Source organism: Ictalurus punctatus, chromosome 10 (assembly GCF_001660625.3).
Source record: "Ictalurus punctatus breed USDA103 chromosome 10, Coco_2.0, whole genome shotgun sequence".
Classification (NCBI taxonomy): domain Eukaryota; kingdom Metazoa; phylum Chordata; class Actinopteri; order Siluriformes; family Ictaluridae; genus Ictalurus; species Ictalurus punctatus.
This window is the reverse complement of record NC_030425.2, coordinates 21,364,005-21,385,185: the sequence shown is the minus strand read 5'-3', so window position 1 is coordinate 21,385,185 and position 21,181 is coordinate 21,364,005. Positions and strand designations below refer to the sequence as shown.

The window sequence follows — 21,181 nt, the reverse complement described above, 5'->3', positions numbered from 1 at the left end:
ATGCTGATTTTTCGTTGTTCTCGTGTGAGTATGTTTAGAATCTGCAAAGTGCAATGCGTGGTCCTGACACAGCTCATTTGCATTTAGTGACGCCCACAAAACTCCATAAAAGTTCAAGTGTGCAGACAGCTGGGAGCTGGGATTTTCTTGGATACTAAGTTTCTTGTGTAAATGCTTGTATGAACGATTTATGAATAAATCCGTTCGTATCCAGCTTCATAAATGAGGCCCAATGAATATACAAGATAAAAGATTTTTTTTATTAATTCATTAAATTTAATTTAATTTTTGGAAACTCCAGCAGAGACTGAGAAACAAAAGCATCTTCCAATGGCTGAACTGTGTGGGCTAGTTTCAAATCTTTGACCTGGCTACTCTGTCTATGAGCTTCATACAAAAGCCACATGAAAGTAACAGCATTGTGCTCATGTGGTATTTTTTGTTTCTTCCTGCCGGATCCCAATCCCAATGCACACAGGCAGCGTTCGAAATCGTGTACCGTGACAGTACCTAGCGCATTCTATTCATTGCCTGCTGCTGGGCCGTTGATACAGTACATACTGACCAGTATACGTGTGTAGCATGAATACAGTCTGGACATACTACTTCTGCCATGTTGGCATTGTCATGTGACCTACAACTTAAAAAGAGCCACCATTTTTTTATTCTGACAGCTCTTCCGTGCCAGTCTCATTGGCTTATGGGATAGCGCATTATCCATTGGTTCCCTACTGCAGAATCTCAGAGGAAGCAGTAGATCATCCAGTATTTCTCGCCTACTGCTTTATGAATACTGAGAATTTGGACATACTACTCCTTTGGCATACCTCTTTTTGCCTGTTGTATAGTAGGGTAGTAGGGATATTCGGATGCAGCCCTAGTCTCAATGTGATGTTTTCTGGCAAGCTTCCTGTTGAAGCTGAAGAAGTCATGACTTTTATATTATTGCCTGCTTTACCTTCAATGATCAGGAACTGCCTATAATGTCAGCTTTTTCTTGTTTGCTGAAAGCTTTCACACTTCTGGTGTGAAAGCACTGGTGCAGATTTCTTACCTGCTCAGTTGTTTTAAGCACATTTAAATGTGTGCTATGGTCTTCAGGTACAATTAATAGCCTCACAAAAACACTGCAGAGGTTTTAATGAATATTATATATTTAGACTGTCCATGAACTCTTACCCACTCTGCCATCTGCTCACATTTCTCATGATGTGTCTTGAGAAATGTCTCATATATTTCTTTCAAAGACATGTCAGTACTCATGAGGTGTTTAATTTACTGAGGTTTGGCCAAATGGCGTCAACCGGTTATGTGCTTATTTTTCCCCTCTGAAGACTAAGTGTAAATTAATATGACGTGTTACTTGGAGCACTATAGGTGATGTTGTCAGGTGCCTGGTTTTCCACAGAATTGGACTCCTTTTGAACTTTGTATTGCCGCAAACCCAATTTGCCTGCTATCCATCCTAAATAGTATCCGAGATTAGAATTAATGTGTCCCAAATCGTAGTACGTTCAAATTAGTATCCTCTTCTGTTAAGTATGATGTATTAGTATGTCCCAGTGTTTGCATACCCTTTTGCTACACACTCAAGTGTATGTACTTTTGTAGCTGATAAACGTTTATTTTGAAATTGATGCATGCAACACGTTCCAAAAAAGTTGGGACAGGGGCAATTTAGAACTAATAGCGATTTGACCAATGTTCCCACTAAGCTAATGTTCCCACCGTATACAGACTAATTGAAGGTCCCGCAGAGCACAATTTTAGGCTGTGTGCAAAAATTTACTGGTAGGCGAGCATCCAGTGAGCAGAAATGACAAAACGTAAAAGAAGAAATGTTACTTCTACAGCCTTTTAAGAAAAATGTTAGCTTGACTTTCAAACAAGAATGGCTAAATGAAATGGTTCAAACGGATACAAGTGCTGGTCCTAGTAAGACAGTTAAAATGTCTGACATATTTAGCTACGGAGCTAGTGGGGTCATGTGCAAAGTTTGCTCTGAAGCTAAAATCAAAGGAGAGTTTTCCACCGGAAAAACATGGACCGAGTGGAAACTTGACTACCTAAAACGCCACTTAACACCAAAAGGTCACATCAGGGAACTTCGATGAACCAGCTTTTTGGTGAGAATCGAGAGAAAGCATATTCACCTTGCCAATAAGAACAAGTCCAACCCTGAACAAATCAAAATATTGATCGATAACGTGCTACTTGCCATCCAAATGAACGTAAAAACAAAAACATAATGGAGTCACTGCAATACTGAGACGACAGATACCGTACCTTATGGAGCAACGTTGTGTTGCTCATGGAGAGGATTTGGGAATTGATGATGCTTGGACAGGTCTTTGATGAAGGAAGTGGAAACACTGCTTAGAACAGTTTATTCAATATTTAGTAGGTCTTCTGTGAAGAAAAGCAAATTCAAAGAACTGGCAAATGTTTTAGAGGTGGATTCACTGTCAGACCTTTGACTGAGGTAGGTTGGCTGTCACGTTGCCAAGCTGTAAATGTGTTTTTGCGCAAGTACTGAACGAAAGAGGCTGACAACGGTGACCCGATTGCAGCAACATTCTCCAAAGACAAATCGGTAGGATTTTCAGCATTTCACCTTCTACTGTGCACGATATAATTAAAAGATTCAAGGAATCTGGTCAAATCTCGGTGTGTAAAGGGGAAGGCCGAAAACCAACTCTGAATGCACGTGATCTCCGATCCCTCTGACGTCACTGTCTTGAAAACCGTCACGAGTCTATAATGGATATCCTGACATGGGCTCGGGAATACTTTGGTAAACCTTTGTCAGGCAACACCATTCGCCGCTGCATCCACAGATGCAAGTTAAAGCTTTACTATGTAAAGCAGAAGCCATACATCAACACTGTCCAGAAGGGCAGCTGACGTCTGGGCTCAGTGTCATCTGAGATGGACAGTAGCACAGTGGAATCGTGTTTTGTGGTCCGACGAGTCAACATATCAAATTGTTTTTGGACAAAACAGCCGTCGTGTTCTCCGGGCTAAAAGCTGTTCTCAGCATCAGGTAAAAAGCCAGCATCTGTCATGGTATGGGGGTGTATCAGTGCCCATGGTATGGGTAACTTGCACATCTCTGAGGGCAACATTAATGCAGAAAGATATGTACACATTTCAGAGCAACATATGCTGCCATCCAGAGCAGGACAACGCCAAGCCACATTCTGCCTGGATTACAGGCGCATGGTTGAGAGTGCTAGCTTGGCCTGACTGCAGTCCTGACCTGTCTCGGATTGAGAATGTGTGGTGCATTATGAAGCGCAAAATAAGGCAACGAAGGCCCTGTACAGTTGCGCAGCTGAAAAAATGCATAATGGATGAATGGAGGGAAAATTCCACTTGTTAAACTTAACTAACAGGTGTCTTCACTCAGCGACCAAACACTTAATACGTGTTATTAAAAGAAAAGGTGATGTTACACAGTGGTAAACAGTTGACTGTCCCAACTTTTGTGGAGTGTGCTGCAGACAACAGATTTGAAATGAGTGTATATTTTCACAAATAAATTAAATTCACAAAGTAAAACATCAAATAATTTGTTAATAATGTGTTTTCAATATAGTACAGGGTGAACTGAATTTTCAAATGAGGAGTTTTTTTTTTTTTTTTCAATTTTCCATACTGTCCCAACTTTTTCGGAATTGGGGTTGTAAAATAACATATTCTGAAGAGGAAGAAAGTAGTATGATAATTACTGAGTCATCTTTTACTCATATCTGATCAGGTTTTTCTCATGAGAAAGTCCTCATTCGCATGACACGCTTTAAACTTATCATTTTTGTGTTATCATTTTTCTCATTTTTAACTAAAAATAATACAAGGGATAACACAGCAGCATCCTATTGCATCATTACTGATATAAATCTAGCCAAACAAATTACATATACAGTTTTCGCCATGAATGTTCAGCACAAATGCAGATATCTAAATCAGATTGAATGAATGATGAATGATTACTAAAGCAAGCAATGTTCCCCAAAACCTTGTGGTTAATGGAGACATGGCAGAGGCATGACAGTAGGCTTTCCCTGAGCCATAATAAATATTTTTGTAACTCAATTCCTGTGCAGACGTCAATCTAACTAAAACCTAAAAGTGCACATTTACAGGAGACTATCTGCCATAATTAGCGGCTTACAAATGAATCAGTCTTTCCCTTGAGGGAAAGAAGTGTTGAGATCCTGTTTACCCGGTGCTATTTTGGAAACAGCAAATCAGTTTGCAGTGAAACGCAGCTTGTTAAGGGCGAGGATACATGAGAGAGACGCATTGATCCTCATGCACAATTTCACACACACACACACACACACACACACACACACACACACACACACACACACACACACGTGTCTTTATGGGGTATTTCCTGCAGCTACCCTACCCCTCAGTAACCAGTTAACTCGTTTAGGTCTTTAAATAAAAGTTATGGCTGGATTAAATTAAAGCAATTTTCCTTCTGGGGACAAGAAAAATGTCCCCACAAGATCAAAAATGTCATATATAACAATCATTATGGGTACATTGTGGGGCACACCCACTGTTTCTCACTATAACTCTCCTACATATGTATACGTCCTAAGTTAACCTAATGATTTTTTCTCAAGGATATAGGTATAGAGTCATAGCTTGCAGGTGTGGATTTGATTTTGTGCTCTATGCATACAATCGCTTATTAGTACTCTCACTTTTCCAGCTCCAAGAGCTCCTAACATATGTTGTCAAATCCTGCAGAGGTTGGGTGGAGGCACCTGCAGGGGCCGGATGAGCAAGCCTCACATGCGCGAGCACACATGCTCTGCAAGTCTGTATTTAACTCTAAACACCACCGCAACATACACTAGTGAGCTAGTAATTAATCTGATTAATCTGTTTATAACAAGGCTGTGCAGCTTTGGCAGGTGGGCCATTTTAGAACACACACTGGTGCTTAATCACCAAAGTTGTGTAGAAATAAGCACCGATTTCAGGCACGGAGCGATGTACAAACATAAGCGTGTCTGATTCATGAAACTGTCCAACAGCATGAAAACAAGCAGTGATTTGAGCACAGTTGCTGAATCAGCCTCAGCTGTGTGGAAACAACTCCTGCACACAAGTCACTTATGTACATGTCATATGCATATGATACGTCTCTAATTTATATATTTTTCCTGCCCACAGTAAAAAAAAAAACTGAAACAATTACGTAGTGTACCAGAGGGCATAATAATATTATAAGCTGTTCAGTGGGGAACTGCTTGCCAGCAGTAGCAATCTGGAAACTCAGCTGGATGGTGGATCATTAAGTGATTCTGCACTAATGCGCAGTAAACAAAAAAACATAACGGTACATCTTCAGTATAATCCTTTCACAAATTGGTGGTCATATGCCCATATGGCCAGCATTTTCTCTGTTCATATGTTCTGATCCGTATGTCTTTTGGCTCATTTCCCATTTTATTGGGGAGAAAAAGAGCTACAACTCATACAAGTTATAACTCGTACAAGCATAATCTGATGTTAAATTCTGGAGCTCTTATGCAAAGTGCCTAAGGGTTGGCAAGTTTAGTAATATAACATAATCAGAGTAAATGTAACTGGATATCATGTCAGTGTAACAGACATAACAGTGTAAAATATTTTGGGATAGTGAGCCAATAAAAGGAAAGCATTCAGCAGGCTTTTCATCCAAGATCCATGGAAATAAATAAATAAATGCAGAATAAAATCTGAATCGAATTGCAATAGAGTTTGAATTAGATATTTTCAGATGATAATACAGTTGTGCTTTGATATTAAATCTGGAAATGCAGATTATTCCTGTTATTTGACACAATTATTTATTTTAAAATGAAATTTCTCATTTTAACACTTGTATACAAGAGTTGGGCATGTATTTACAGTGATCGAGAGACGTTCATTACTTGCATAAAACTGAAGAAGCAAACTTATGACACTGAACATGTTTTGGTTTATAGTCTGCATTTTAGTTTAGTGAAATTGTGTAAAAAAAAAATTGTTGAACTTTTCCTTTATAATAATATTCTAGGGGACATTAAAGCATACAAACGTACAAAATCTATCCATTAAAGCTTGTGGTTCAAATATAATCCATGTACCTCAGTAAAGATGGTGAGAATGTTCTGTTTTCGATGCATGCAGAGAATTTTCACACTGATAAAGCTGAGAAAGGCTTTGCTTGCAATTACAACACAGCAAAATCCCTAGTGTTGCATGATCTCTTTCAGTGTTCAGCTGTGTCCAATTGGACATGAATAAACACTGTAGGTAATTCAACACTGTGGATTTTACTGTGAACATATTTTTGAATAAGTTTTTTCCCTAATATGTGCCTATTTGTGAACATGTGTTTGCATTTTTCTGTATATGTATGTGGGTGTTCTCATAGGCATTCGGATGCTGGATGGGGATGTCACTGATGTGGTGGAGGCCAAGTCGCTTGGGATTCGGCCTGACTACATTGACATTTACAGTGCCAGCTGGGGCCCTGATGATGATGGGAAGACCGTGGATGGTCCAGGCCCACTGGCCAAACAGGCCTTTGAAGTGGGCATTAAAAAGGTCATTTATACACAAGGATACACACACATATACACAGCCCTGTCATAAGTTTACATGAATCATACTCATGTTTAATTAACTAATGATCAGGATACATGGATGACAATATGGAGGAAAAATAGTTAAATAGTTAAAAGTTGGGATTCAAAAGGATTCAAAATTAATGAGAATTTGCCTGTTTATACTATGCTGTGTTCTGCAGCTTTTTTATACTTGAGTATTTGCATTATCCTAATTGTGATACTTTATTAATGCTTTTAGTTATGCATTATGGGAAGGCTACTAGAAGGTAGACTGCTATTAGTGCCAACATAACATTAAGAATCCCCTAGTCCCAGTGATCAGCGATTAACTACTGACTCATAGAAGGTTTCTATTTTTCTCCATGTTTTTTAAATTATAGTGAAGACATCAAAACTATGAAATCACACATATGGGATTATGTAGTAACCAAAACAAACGAAAAGTAGTCTTGATGAGAGCTTTGCACACTCTTAGAGTTATCTCAGCAGATTGATGACTGAGTCACCTGGGATCATTTTCCAGCAGGAAGTTGGCAATTGGCTTTTTTGAAACTACTACTTCTTCTTATGAACTAATTTGAAGCATAAGTCTCCAGTTCACCAAACTGCACTTCAGGAGTCCAGCATGGTTTGGTGCTTTCCCTGCTTCAACATACGTACTAAACCTGGGTTAAATGAGATGTCTTGCTTACCTACCTGAGTTAATTTAGGTGTCTTTCAGTATGAAAGACACCTAACTGTGTTGGTGTGAGTATTGCAGACAGGACATGAGTGTGTAAAATCAGTGTGTATTTTATTATGGGTAATTCCATTAATCATCATCATTCTTCCAGACAGGGGAGAATAGTCAGACAACATAATCTGAAGGTAACCCATAATCATTAACAAGAAAACAAGCACAGGTCAAAACCAGGAAGTCTTAATAAGAAATACAAAACAAGGAAACACAGGTATAGACAGCTCAGAAACACACAATAACATTGACAAGAGTTTGCAATGAAGCAAAGACACAAGAGGGTACAAACTAATCAAGGGATGAAGGCATACTCCTGTTATTGGAAAACACCAATAACAGGACATGGGCTGACATAAGACTGAAATCATTACAAAGGCATATGAAAATGTAAAAGAAACATATGGAAGGAAAATCAGAACAAAACAAGAACAGCTCTGAGAGGTGGTATTCAGGGTAGTTGAGTTAAACACTTGTTCATTAGAATGTCGACTCAAACTGTACATTTTTCAGGCTTAAGAGAAGTTCTAAAATCTTGACTGCAGTAGATTGTAGCATGTGTTTAAATGAGGCATGACCCAAGTTGAAAACTCAACATTTGCTTTAATAGTGCAAATCCAAAAATCATTATCAACATCTCTAACATGGGTTAGAGAACAAGCAGGCAACATCAAACTCGGTTAATGTATACTATAAAAACGTGAGTGAAATTCAAATCCAGGAAACACCAGAATACAGAAAATAAGGCACTAGGGAAGCAAGGCTTGCAATTAATGACATGAATGCACAAAAAATGCTGCGTCCCAATTCGCCTGCTTATACTATGCACTAAAAGTATGCGCTCTTTTTGTTAAGAAAAAGTACATAATTTTGAGTGTGTAGCAAAAGAGTGTGCAAGTACTGGTACACACTAACACATCATGTAACTGAAGAGAACGTTGTTGCCTAGTTACACAAAGTGTCACTGTAAACAAACTCCACATTGCATTTCAGCTTTTCTTCATTTATTATTCCTTATAAAATTTATATCATTTCATTTACCATTCCCTTTATTTATTTGTCCACATTTCATTTACACCTCTCTTAAATACGCATGACCGACGTTACACTCGTCCGCCATGTATGCAGGTTGAATGCGGCGAAGCAAACCGTCACAAAACTCCTCTTCCTCTGAAAAAGTGTCCACGGATCCACACTTATATAATAATAGTAAATAGTAGACCATAAGGGTACCTTTGGGATACTAATTTCAACATACTGTGATTTGGGACACGCTAATTCTAATCTCAGATACTATTTAGGATGGATAGTGGGCAAATTGGGACACAGCAACAGACTTTGAAGCAAAGCAGGGTTTAAATAGTGCTAACAGCAAACAGGTGAACACATTGGATAAGAGTGCAATGAAGAGACAGGGGCAGAGACATGACCAAAACCAGAAAAAGCACGTTAAAGCAAACAAAAGCACGTGGAGAATGAATGACAAGTGCAAACAGTGCTTGCCATGCTCAGAACTGTGTGCTGAGAGCGGGAATTCATGACTCAAAAGCTTCAGATCGGGAAACAGTACTGCACTGAATTCTGACAACATTAACAGCACAAAAACTAAACTACATCTGTAAGGCTCTTGGAAGTGTTTTGTGAAGACAATACTCCTAGTGTGGGTGTAGTTATCTGAAGCAACTTATTGTTCTGAAAAGTTGTGTCAGTGTCTCACATAGTGCAACTGATTATTTTAGTGTTTGGGGAAAAATGGAGAGTTAAAACATTTGTACCGAACTGAAACTTAAGGTTCCTGTTTCTCTTGTAAGTGACATATACAGTGAGGCATAAAATATAGAATCACCATAATGAGAGTATATTTTTTGTATTTTAAAGTTGCAATTTTGTCCTGTTGTGCGTATCTGTGCATTTGTGAGCGTGTGTACAGGGTCGCAAAGGTCTGGGCTCCATCTTTGTGTGGGCGTCTGGTAATGGAGGTCGACAGGGAGATCACTGCTCATGTGATGGCTACACCAACAGCATCTATACCATCTCTGTTAGCAGCAGCACGGAAAACGGCAACAAGCCCTGGTATCTGGAAGTCTGCTCGTCCACCATGGCCACCACCTACAGCAGCGGAGAGTTCTATGATCGCAAAATAGTTAAGTCCCTCTTATGGTGCTCCAGCTGATTACTGTATGCTGTTCTCAGAAACAAAGAATGTGTGTAAAGGGTAGCTTGGATAATATCGCATGCACATACAGTGCCCTCCACTAATATTGGCACCCTCTGTAAATATGAGCAAAGAAAGCTGTGAAAAAGTGTCTTTATTGTTTAACCTTTTGATATTTTGTTAAAAGAAATTAAAAACATACTCTGCTTTTATGGGGATCAAACAACACAGGTTTATCAAAAAAAAAATCTTTGTTAAATATAGGTGCGCATCAATTATAGGCACCCCTATGCATTCATATGAGAAAAATATCTTTTAAGTATATTCCCATTGATATTAAAAAAAATTTTTAGTACACCTGGGTGACTAGGAACAGGAAATTGTTCAACCATGACTTCCTGTTTCACAGGGGTATAACTATGAGGTAACACATAGGCCAAATTCCCTTAGTCATTCATAACTATGGGTAAAACCAAGGAATATAGCTGTGATGTGCGGCAAAAGGTTGTTAAGCTTCACAGAATGTGAAGTGGCTATAAGAAAATAGCACAAGCATTGAAAATGCCCATTTCCACCATCAGGGCAATAATTAAGAAGTTCCAGTCAACTGGAAATGATATGAATCAACCTGGAACTGGACAAGTGTCCTGTACGAGGAGGATGGATTCAGAAAGTCTCCAAAACTACAATCCGAAGTCACCTACATCACCACAAGTTGTTTGGAAGGGTTTCAAGAAAAAAGCCTCTACTCTCATCCACAAACAAACTCAAGCATCTTCAGTTTGCTAGACACTACTGGAACTTCAAATGAGATCGAGTTCTCTGGTCAGATGAAACCAAAATAGAGCTTTTTGGCAATAAACACCAGAGGTGATTTTGGCACACACAGAGAGGTAGCTATATGGAAAAGTACCTCATGCCCACGGTTACATATGCTGGTGGCTCTTTAATGTTTTGGGGATGTTTTTCTGCCAGAGGACCTGGACATTTTGTTAGGATACATGGCATCATGGACTCTATCAAATATCAACAGATATTAAATGAAAACCTGACTGCCTCTGCCAGAAAACTTAAAATGGGCTATGGTTGGAGCAGGACAATGATCCAAAATATACATAAAAATCAACACAAAAATGGTTTACTGACCACAAAATCAAGGTCCTCCCATGGCCATCCCAGTCCCCTGACTTGAAACCCATAGAAAACCTGTGGGGTGAAGCAGCATTTTGTGTGTGTGAAGAGTTTATGTGAGGGGTCTGTGCAGTCATCCACAGTGCTGGTGGCTTTGAAAATGCAGCATGTGGTGTACATGTCTATGATTGAGGGAAGATAGACCCCAGTGATCTTTTCAGCTGTCCTCAGTATCCGCTGCAGGGTCTTGTGATCCGGTACGGTGCAATTTCTGAACCAGGCAGTGATGCAGTTGCTCAGGATGCTCTCAGTAGTTCCTCTGTAGAACGTGGTGGGGATGAGGGGTGGGAGATGGACTTTTTTCAACTTTCCCAGAAAGTAGAGACGCTGCTGGGCTTTCTTTTAGTTGAGGAGTTGGTGTTGAGGGACCAGGTGAGGTTCTCCATCAGGTGAACACCAAGGAATTTAATGCTCTTCATGATTTCCATGGAGGAACTGTCATTGTTCAGTGGAGAGTGGTCCCTCCATGCTGTCCTGAAGTCAACAGCCATCTCTTTTGTTTTGTCCACATTCAGAGACAGTTTGTTGGCTCTGCACCAGTCCGCTAGCCGCTGCACCTCCTCTCTGTAAACTGACTCGTCATTCTTGCCGATGAGACCCACCACGGTCGTATCATTGGCGAACTTGATGATGTGATTGGAGCCCAGTGCTCAATGTGGTAGAGCTGCAGGTGCTGTTCCCGATCTGGACTGACTGAGGTCTCCCAGTCAGGAAGTCCAGATCTAGTTGAAGAGAGAGGTGTTCAAGCCCAGAAGGTTCAGATTTCCAATCAGGTGCTGAGGTATGATTGTGTTGAATGCTGAACTGAAGTCTATGAAGAGCATTCGAATGTTGGTGGGTCCAGGTGGGTGAGGGGCCGGATGTACGGTGGTGGCGATGGCATCTGTTGAGCGGTTGGGACAATATGCAAATTGCAGGGGGTCCAGTGATGGGGGCAGCAGGGTCTTCATGTACCTCATGATGAGCCTCTTAAAGCACTTCAGATGATGGGCATGAGTGCAGTGGCATAGTAGTCGTTGAGGCAGGACACTGAAGACATCTTTGACACGGGACAATGGTGGTGCCCTTGAAGCATCTTGGAATGATGGTGCTGCTCAGGGAGATGTTGAAGATGTCAGTGAGAGCATCTGCCAGCTGGTCTTCACATCCTCTGAGCACTCTGCCAGGAATGTTGTCTGTTCTTGCAGCTTTCCATGGGTTGACTCTGTGTAGAGAGTTAGACACAGCACCTAGTTGTTGGTAGGAGAAGTGGTCTTTCTCGCCGTCACATCATTTTGTGCCTCAAACCAAGCATAGAAGTTGTTCAGCACATCTGGAAGGGAGGCATCACTGTCACAGGTGGACGATGTCCTGTAGTTGCTGATGGCTTGAATGCCCTCCCACATGCGCTGCATGTCACCGCTATCCATGAAGCGACTGTGGATTTTCTGGGCATGTGCGCGCTTTGCCTCTGTGATGGCTTGGGACAGTTTGGCTCTTGCTGTTCTTAGGGCCGCCTTGTCACCTGCTCAGAAGGTGGACTTTCGGGTCCTCAGCAGTGCACGCACCTCCACAGTCATCCACGGCTTCTCGTTGGAGCGTGTGGTGATGGTCTTGGAGACAGTGACGTGATCAATGCACTTGCTTATGTAGCTGGTCACTGATGTCATGTATTCCTCCAAGATGGTGGAGTTGCTGTCGGTTGCAGCCTCCCTGAACAGGTGCCAGTCACTGTGCTCAAAACAGTCCTGAAGAGCAGAGATGACTCCTGCTGGCCAGATTTTTACCTGCTTCAAAACCAGTTTGGAGCATCTGATGAGCGGTCTGTATGCTGTTATTAGCATAACAGAGATGTTGTCTGAGAAAACGAGGTGGGGGTGGGGCTCCGCCCGGTACGGGGATGTTTGTGTATGCAAGGTCCAGCGCATTTGCCCCATTCGTTTCATAGTCCACATGTCGATGGAATTTAGGGACCACTTATTTGAGATAAAACATGATGAGTGTGCTGTTCTAGGAAAATAAAATGAAAGATCAGTTGTTTTTTCATGGTCTTTATGGACCTTGCTGTATACACAGGGGAACTGTCATGCTGGAAGGTTTGGATCCCTTAGTTCCACTGAAAGAACATCTTAATGCTGCAGCATACAAAGATTTTCTAGACAGTCTGTGCCTCCGACTTTATAAAGCACATATGGGTGTGATGTTAGGTGTCCACATATTTTGGGCTATACAGTGTATATTTTAAGGGTATTTGAGGCATACAAATTAGAAACAAGAAAGACTAGACTTGTTGGCAGTGCTGGCATCAATGTTGATGTCGTTGGTATCGAGTTCTACTTAACCAAGTCTATAGAACCAAGTAATTCATTCGATAATGTTAGGGTTAGGTACAAACAGAAATAACGGCGCAAGTGGGTTATAAAAACAGTCCCACAAACTCTATAAAGGAAAAAAAAATATTCTGGTTTAGGCCACTCCCACTTTTGGTTTAAATCTGATACAGATATAGATACAAATATTTGGAGCAGTTAACAGATACAGATCTTAGAATTGCGTTACACTCCAATATATTAGATATTTTAAAGATTCTACCTGAGCAGTTACTTTTAATTGAGCCATTTTCCCCAGAAAGATATCTTTTACTCATGTATGACTAATTGATACTGTATAAAACACTGATTTCTATTATTAGTAGGCTCTGTACTTACATAACTTCCTCTGGTCTCCTTTTTTTTCACGACCAAATCATGTATATCTGTAACATTCATTTTAACTGACTTTACTTTTGTCCTGACTCCCCCCGCACGTGCATGTTTTTCTCTCTCCGTATTGTCTGTTTCCTATTGTTTTTAATGATTGCTGGAATCAGGAATTATGCTTGCCTGCCAAATAGCAGTCATCTTCTATCCGTCAGACACCTCCCACCCCCCAGATACAGCCTTTCCTTACCAGGCGCATTGCAACAGACATATCTAAGATGTCTCACATGCTTTGTTAGATTTGTGCCCTTTCCCCTCTGTCTGTTTGCTTGTGCAACGAGAAGATAAGACCCAAAGATGAAGGCTAAATATTTGATCTGGCTGACATTCAAAACCAAAGATCTACAGAACTATCCAGGAAGATGAGCTAAATCATATTTACTTTCGTTAAGGTTGACTGTACCCAAGGGCTTTCAAAACTTCAGTCATGATAAGCTTCATAGCTTTCTTATTTGAATGCTGGGGTAATCTTAGATAACTGTACAAGTGTGTATAATCTTGTATTATTGAATGCAGACAGTCCAACAGCTTAAGGATATTCTTCTTTCTGTGCCTCTGAATGACAGCTCACCTATCCATGCTTACGTTGTTAAATAAACCTGGTGAAATCAGCATGAGGTTTAAACACTTAAATACACACCACAAATAAACATGCCAAGAATTTGCCCAAGGCATACCAACAAGACAACAAAGGTATCCCACTGCTCTCTTAGACGAAGAGAAAATGAAAATGCAGTCATGTATTTTCAGTCAAGAAAAGAAAAAAGTTATAAAATAGCTATTTTTTATTTACCTTCATTAGCGTAATCTCGCACTCAAACTATGGGAGAAATAGAAAAAACTACATTATTGGCACTCATTGAGCAATGACAAGTTAAATTGACAAGTTAAAGCTGTCATTGATGTTTGCAGTGCAAAATTTGACTGAAAGGATAAAAATAGCAGTTAATTTTCTTATGGGTTGTTAGGTCTAGAATTCTGCCCACTCTAAATCATACACAGAGATAAAGTAGTGCGATAAAATTACATTTATTTCAATGAATTATAATAAATAGTTTTTAGAGAGAGAGAGAGAGAGAGGGTGATGATATTCTAGTTTGTGTGAGTGAATTACCTGCATTTGTGCCATGTCTCTGTAAGTTTCTGCGTCACTGTGAGTTTAACTACTGTATTCAACTGTAACTGTATATTACTATGATTACAACTGTTAATAGGCAGCACATTCATTTATAATGGTTATTAAACTGACTGGAATTACCTGTGCATTATATGGTTTGAACTTATACCTTCCAGCCAGTCAGAATCGAGTATTCAGACACACCATGGTATACGTGCCAAATAAAGGCTCTTCTTTTCTTATAATGTACCAAGGGTGCCAATAATTCAGAGCTGGATGTGTTTACAGATTATGACTTATTACATCAGAGCAGTAAACAAACATTCCAGTCCTATAAAGCCAGCCATTTGCCCAAACCTCTCTTTAGTAACAAAAAGATTACCATCCAAACAAATATCTTGGGTCTAAATTAAACCCACTTGTACACAAGACAAAATGGTTGTGCCAGTTGTCATAAACACTGTGTTGGTTTGCTTGGCTAAGATAATTTGTCAGGTGTTGAATAAGTGATAGATTTGCACATGTGACATGTAAACATCTGGATTACGTCTCACAAAATGGATTTATTCAAAAGAAACTTGAACTGTTGAAACACATCTTGATCTCATGTGCATAATGGCTCTTACTAGGGTTCGTTTAAACATCTGTGAGTCATGTTAGTGCCAGCTGTGCCATAATAACACTGTTTTTCTTGCTTTTGCTTTCGTCAGATCACTACAGACCTGCGGCAGCGCTGTACAGATGGACACACTGGCACATCAGTGTCTGCACCAATGGTGGCCGGCATCATTGCTCTTGCGCTGGAAGCCAAGTGAGGTTACTTTTTATTAACTTTGTCTGCTTTACTCTGTATCTCTCTTTCACTCCACATCTGTCATCTACACTGTGCATGATATTCTATCCACGACTGGTCAGTGGAAGGTCTGGCCGCCTAGCAGTTTGGCGCAAGGCAGAAACTGCCTCAGAGATCTTCTCCATTTTGGTTCCTTCTACCACAGCACTATTGAATTGTCAAAACAGGTTGGTCAGAAGGTGTTAATTAATTCCCTATAACAGCATCTCTGACTGTAGCGCTGACTGTTATTCATATCACAGGTTTATATCACACTCTACATAAGGTGTGTATTTCTGATCCAGGTTTGCTGATACTTACTGTTTCTGATTAGGGCTTATCCTGTTCTGATGTTGCCCTCCTATTTACTGACCCATGCTATGGACATTGACTGTGGTTTTCGGACTGCCTCTAACAAAACGCGCATATGCAAAGTCTGTTGCACGTACTGCGAGTATTTTATGCTTACTGGTTTCTTGGAAAAGCTATGTCTTTTTCTGTTATGAGCTTTTTCATTTCACTACAAGTTATATCCTGTACATGACTGTGTATGTGACAAATAAAAATTTATAGCACCTTTAACAATGGACATTGTCACAAAGCAGCTTTACAGAAATATATAAATTCAGGATAGAAATTTTCATTTCTAAGTTTATCCCCAATGAGCAAGACAGGGGCGACGGTGGCAAGGAAAAACTCCCTGAGACGATATGAGGAAGAAACTGTGAGAGGAACCAGACTCAGAAGGGAACCCATCTCCATTTGGGTGACTCTGGATAGTTCGATTATAAATAAATTCCTTTTAATAATAATTCACTGTTTGTAGCTGTGTATAACTTCTCTTGTGGACATTCCACAAATGAATAATGTATCATGTATAAATGTATAAAAAAAAATGATCGGTGGTGTGGTGCGGTGGTGCACTGTGTTGCCGCCTCATACAGTAGCTCCAGAGTCCCAGGTTTGATCAGGAGCTCAGGTGTGTCTGTGTGGAGTTTCTTTGCATGTTCTCGTCTTGTCCACTTTTGTTTCCTCCAGGTTATTTGGTTTCTTCCTACCTCCCAACCTCCTACCTCCCAAAAACATGCTAGTAGGTTGATTGTAGGTAGATTGTCCACTTTTGTTTCCTCCAGGTTATTTGGTTTCTTCCTACCTCCCAAAAACATGCTAGTAGGTAGATTGTCTAAAGTAAATTGCCCCTAGCTGTGAATGTGTGTGTGCATTGTGCCCTGCGATGCACTGGCATCCCATCCAGAGTGTATTTCTAGCTCACGCTCACTGTTCATGAAATGGACTCCAGCTCCACCATGGCCTTAACCAGGATAAAGCACTTACTGAAAGTGAGTGAGTGAACAGATTGCTGTAGTATAAGAGGAATAAACCACGTCATGCCCTGTTGTTACTGGAAAATAATCAACTTTGGGGTAGTAACGGGGTCTGCACTAACAAACTGCTTATTATTTAGCAAGATTTAATGCCTCTTTTTCTTCTGGGTGACACTTGACTTGACTTGATCCCTATTTTTTCATGGTTTTTTTTTTTGTTTGTTTGTTTTTTTACAATTTTGTTTCAAGTGTTCATGGAATTCATGAAAGAAACTTATTGTTGGATATCCTCCAGCTCACATAATGAGATACACACTTCTCATAGCTTAACAAGTTGTTTGGCTATTGCTGATATATAGACATATCAATTAAAATTTGTGTTTTGCTGTAGATCAGTGATCATTGCTTTATTGTCATAAATGAAGCAGCTTATCTAAGTCACTCTGGTATTTTACTAGGCCAGTTTCTAACAAGAAAATAAGAGTTTTATTTCAATTATTTGCTTTGCAAATATTTAAGCACTGTTTTTAAAGCTCTCATCAGACAGGAATATGGAAGACCAACATTTTTTTTTTGTGTGTGTCGGATTTTGTATTCAGTCATTGAAATTCTGCAGCACGACGCAGTTCATTTTCTTCATTGCCATGTTTTATTAATCCTTGACATCAGACATCAGATTTTGATAATGTTTTTTTATGCGTTCAGCTATCGATTCCACTGTGGCATAGCACGACAGCAAAGTCAAAAGAGTACACTCCCAGGGAGCCGTGCATCTTCTATAGTTTTCTTTTCACATTTCTCTGCATGGCTCTTGAGATTCAGCATGTAAGATGTCAGTGTTTCTGTAGTCAGTTTTAATGCCCTCTGCTGTGTTTATACATACATGGAAGTGTTACGTTTTCAGCTACTGGTGAACATTGCCTTTTATGGGTGTGAATGTTCTTGGTAATTTGTGGCTGATTGGCATTAATCGAAATTAATATGAAGAAAATCTGTGTTACCAAAGATTTTGCAAATGTGGTGGGTATTTTTGTTTGCTTTGGCCAATGAAAATATTTACGCACAAAAGCTTTACAAGTGAGGCCCATGGCAACTGTACACACTGTTACTCTGTTAACATGTGGCTCTAAAAACTGTCTCACAGCAAGTTTTATCTGTTATTGTAATTGGTGGATAATATTGCTTTCATATGGCAGTGTTTTATTTTTTGGATAGAGTTAGGGAGAGTAATGAATGGACTTTGGTATAGTATTACACAAAAATGTTCAGAGGATATTATAAAGAAAATATTGTGATGTAGACCCAATTAAAAATCCAAATGTTTGGATGTATGGTTGTAATTGTACTGGTTGTGACAGAATAGACATATCCGTCCGTAATGTCAGCACAGATCAATATCTTAATTCTTTTGAACAACGATTCAATATTTTAAAATGGCGGGGCGGGGGGGGGGTGTTGTCTGTGTGAGACTGTGAGCAGAGCAAAGCAAACTGGAGTCTGCAACGTGATTTTAAGAAAGTTTTTATGATACTTTAATGTCTTTCTACCATACCAAGGGCATGAGCACAAATAAAAAATAAAATAAAAATAAAAAAGAGCTCCCATGTGCAGGAGCCATACCTTATTCCACCTGTACAGTCAGTTGAGCTTGGCCTTCAATACTGTGGCTTCTGCTTGTTTGAATGAAAACCTGCACCCTCACCAAGCCTTTCCGGCTTTTCCGGCTGCCCCTGCCCTATTCGGATTATAGTAGATGTTCATGGCACAACAGTACAAACCTCAAAGCCCAATTCCAAAAAGCTAAGGGGACACTTGAACAAAATATCTGTTGTATGACATCCGAGTGTACTTGGATACGACAACAGCACACCAACCACAGTTCTTGATAATGGATTTGTTTGACCCCAACCCCTTTTTTTATAGTCATGCTGCGTTACTGTCTGTGATGACGATTGCAAATATTTTGGCCACACCCACTTGTTCCACCACTATGGTCTTATTTTTGTGCCTGTGTTGTAATCATGAAAATGTTGTGTTTATTAGTATGAATATACTTTGTCTTTCAGCCCATTAATAACATGGAGGGATGTGCAGCACCTCTTGGTAAAGACATCAAGACCTGTTCATCTGAAAGCTAGTGACTGGAAAACCAATGCAGCAGGACACAAGGGTAACACTTTCATTATATGTAGAATATTATACGGAGTGGGACATTTCCGCTAGGATTAATTTATAAGTGCATTTATACTCTCTGTATATACATATATATATATAAGTTTGTATATTGTACTCTAGTATAGTACAGATTGTTATAATATGTAAGATATGTAGAAATGTATAGATATCTTTAGCAAAACGTAAATTTACTTTGCCTTTGTGTAGTTAGTCACCTGTATGGATTTGGGTTAGTGGATGCTGAGGCCATGGTGGTAGAGGCCAAGAAATGGCGAAGTGTTCCACCTCAGCACACATGCACCAAGATGTCAGATCGCAGAACCAGGTGAGGAGAATTCTTTCCTTTTGTAAATCACTTGAAGTCAGTTTTTATGTGTGTGTGTGTGTGTGTACATAAGATTTATTGTCACGGTGGCTTAGTGGTTAGCATCTTTGCCTCACACCTCCAGGGTTGGGGGTTAGAGACTCTAACGATTCTCTAACCCTGCCCTGCGATTTCCTCCCCCAGTCCAAACACATGCATGGTAGGCTGATTGGCATGTCCAAAGTGTCCATAATAGTGTATGAATGGGTGTGTGAATGTGTATGTGAGTGTGCCCTGTGATGTATTGGCACCCTGTCCAGGGTGTACCCCACCTTATGCCCCATGCTCCCTGGGATAGTCTCCAGGTTCTCTGTGACCCAGTAGGATAGGCAATATAGAAAATGGATGGCTGGATGGATTTTTATGCAGTTAAATTAACTGCAGTATAACTGCAGTTAATTTATATTTTATGAACTTGTGGCATGTGCAAAAGGTTATTATAGTTTAAATAATTTAAAATAGTTTGCTGCAGAGGTTGTGTTTACTCCATTTCACATAAAAAAAATCAGGGGTGCCCAAACTTATGCATACAACTGTGTGTTTCATTATACGTGTGAATTACATGTGTAAATTATCAGCATTCCTCACTGCTACATGTGAGCTGTTGTCTTTTTTGCCCAGTAATATATTTTGACATACCTACCTTACGAAAACAGAAATATATTTTGCCACAACAATGTGAAGATGAAGGTAAAGAGCCTAGGAGAGCAGCAAAAAAAAAGACATGATCTCTGAAACCTTGCTAAATATGCTTTTTGCCACAGCATAATTCATTTTACACATGCGCAGTATAGGGATGTAAGTGTAAGTTCAGATGCAATTTTTGGAAAACATTTGAAAACGGCAGTGTAGACGGACAGTGTTCGGATACCGTTTTTGGATCTATCTGGATTAATGTGGACAGAGCCTGAGTTTCTTGCATCAGAGGTTGCTCCAAAAGGGATATGGTGTTATGGAAGTGGAGCATGACTGAAATAAACAAGTCATTAATTTAATACACAGAATGGTGAAGGAAATGACCTAAACATGGAAAAACAGTCTACCAAAATGAATCAAATCACATCTGGTGCTTGTTTTGATATAAGATGATGTAAAATACGTGATGATATCCAAGTATCAGGCATGTGTTTCATCTGTCTGTGGCTCCACAATCCAGGTGCTTGGCCAAAATGATGATGTAATTCGAACTTCTCTTTAGTACAAGGTTTCTGTGTTCACAATTTTTATTAGAGATGCACCAATGTATCGGCCGATAATGGGTAGGCTATTTTTCCCACTATGGGCTATCTGCCGATAGTTTAAAAACATCCGATGATCAGGGCCGATCATATCCTGTCAATCGAACGAGGGCGGGAAAACACATCTATTTTGTGCTGTGTGTAAAGAAGATGTCTCTTGTGTGGAATGACGACAAAACTGCAGTTTGTAATCTCTGTAATCTCTGCACTGCTAAAATTTTACACCGGAAGTGACCAGCAGCGGAATCGAATACACCCCCCCTCCCACTCCCGCGCTGTTCGTGTTGAATTAAAGCCTCACGCCTCCAGGGTTGGGGGTTCGATTCCTGCATCCTGCGTGGAGTTTGCATGTTCTCCCTGTGCTTCGTGGGTTTCCTCCGGGTAATCCATTTTCCTCCCACAGTTCAAAGACATATGTTGTAGGCTGATTGGCATTTCCAAATTGTCCGTAGTCTATGAATGGGTGTGTGAACTTATGATGGGTTGGCACACCATCCAGGGTGTCCCCTGCCTTGTGCCCAGAGTTTCCTGGGATAGGCTCCAGGTTCCCCTGTGACCCTGTGTAGGATAAGTGGGATGGATGGATCCCGAAGCAGCTATACTCACTTTGTAGCCCGTCGGCTAGCTGGCTAGCTAGCTTGCATTGACTTGTACATTCCTGCTATGGTGCTTCCTGTGAAATTGGCTTAACCC

At 40.1% G+C, this 21,181-nt stretch overlaps 1 protein-coding gene across 2 annotated transcripts in view; it reads left to right on the top strand.

Moving 5' to 3' along the window:
* Positions 1-21,181, top strand: part of pcsk6 (proprotein convertase subtilisin/kexin type 6) — an 88,232-nt gene that overhangs the window by 25,542 nt on the left and 41,509 nt on the right. For both annotated transcript variants that reach the window (XM_017479017.3, XM_017479016.3), the window contains exons 7-11: positions 6,425-6,597; positions 9,284-9,496; positions 15,265-15,365; positions 18,778-18,881; positions 19,094-19,211. In XM_017479017.3, the coding sequence (XP_017334506.1) occupies positions 6,425-6,597; positions 9,284-9,496; positions 15,265-15,365; positions 18,778-18,881; positions 19,094-19,211 (709 nt within the window). The remainder of the gene's footprint in view (positions 1-6,424; positions 6,598-9,283; positions 9,497-15,264; positions 15,366-18,777; positions 18,882-19,093; positions 19,212-21,181) is intronic.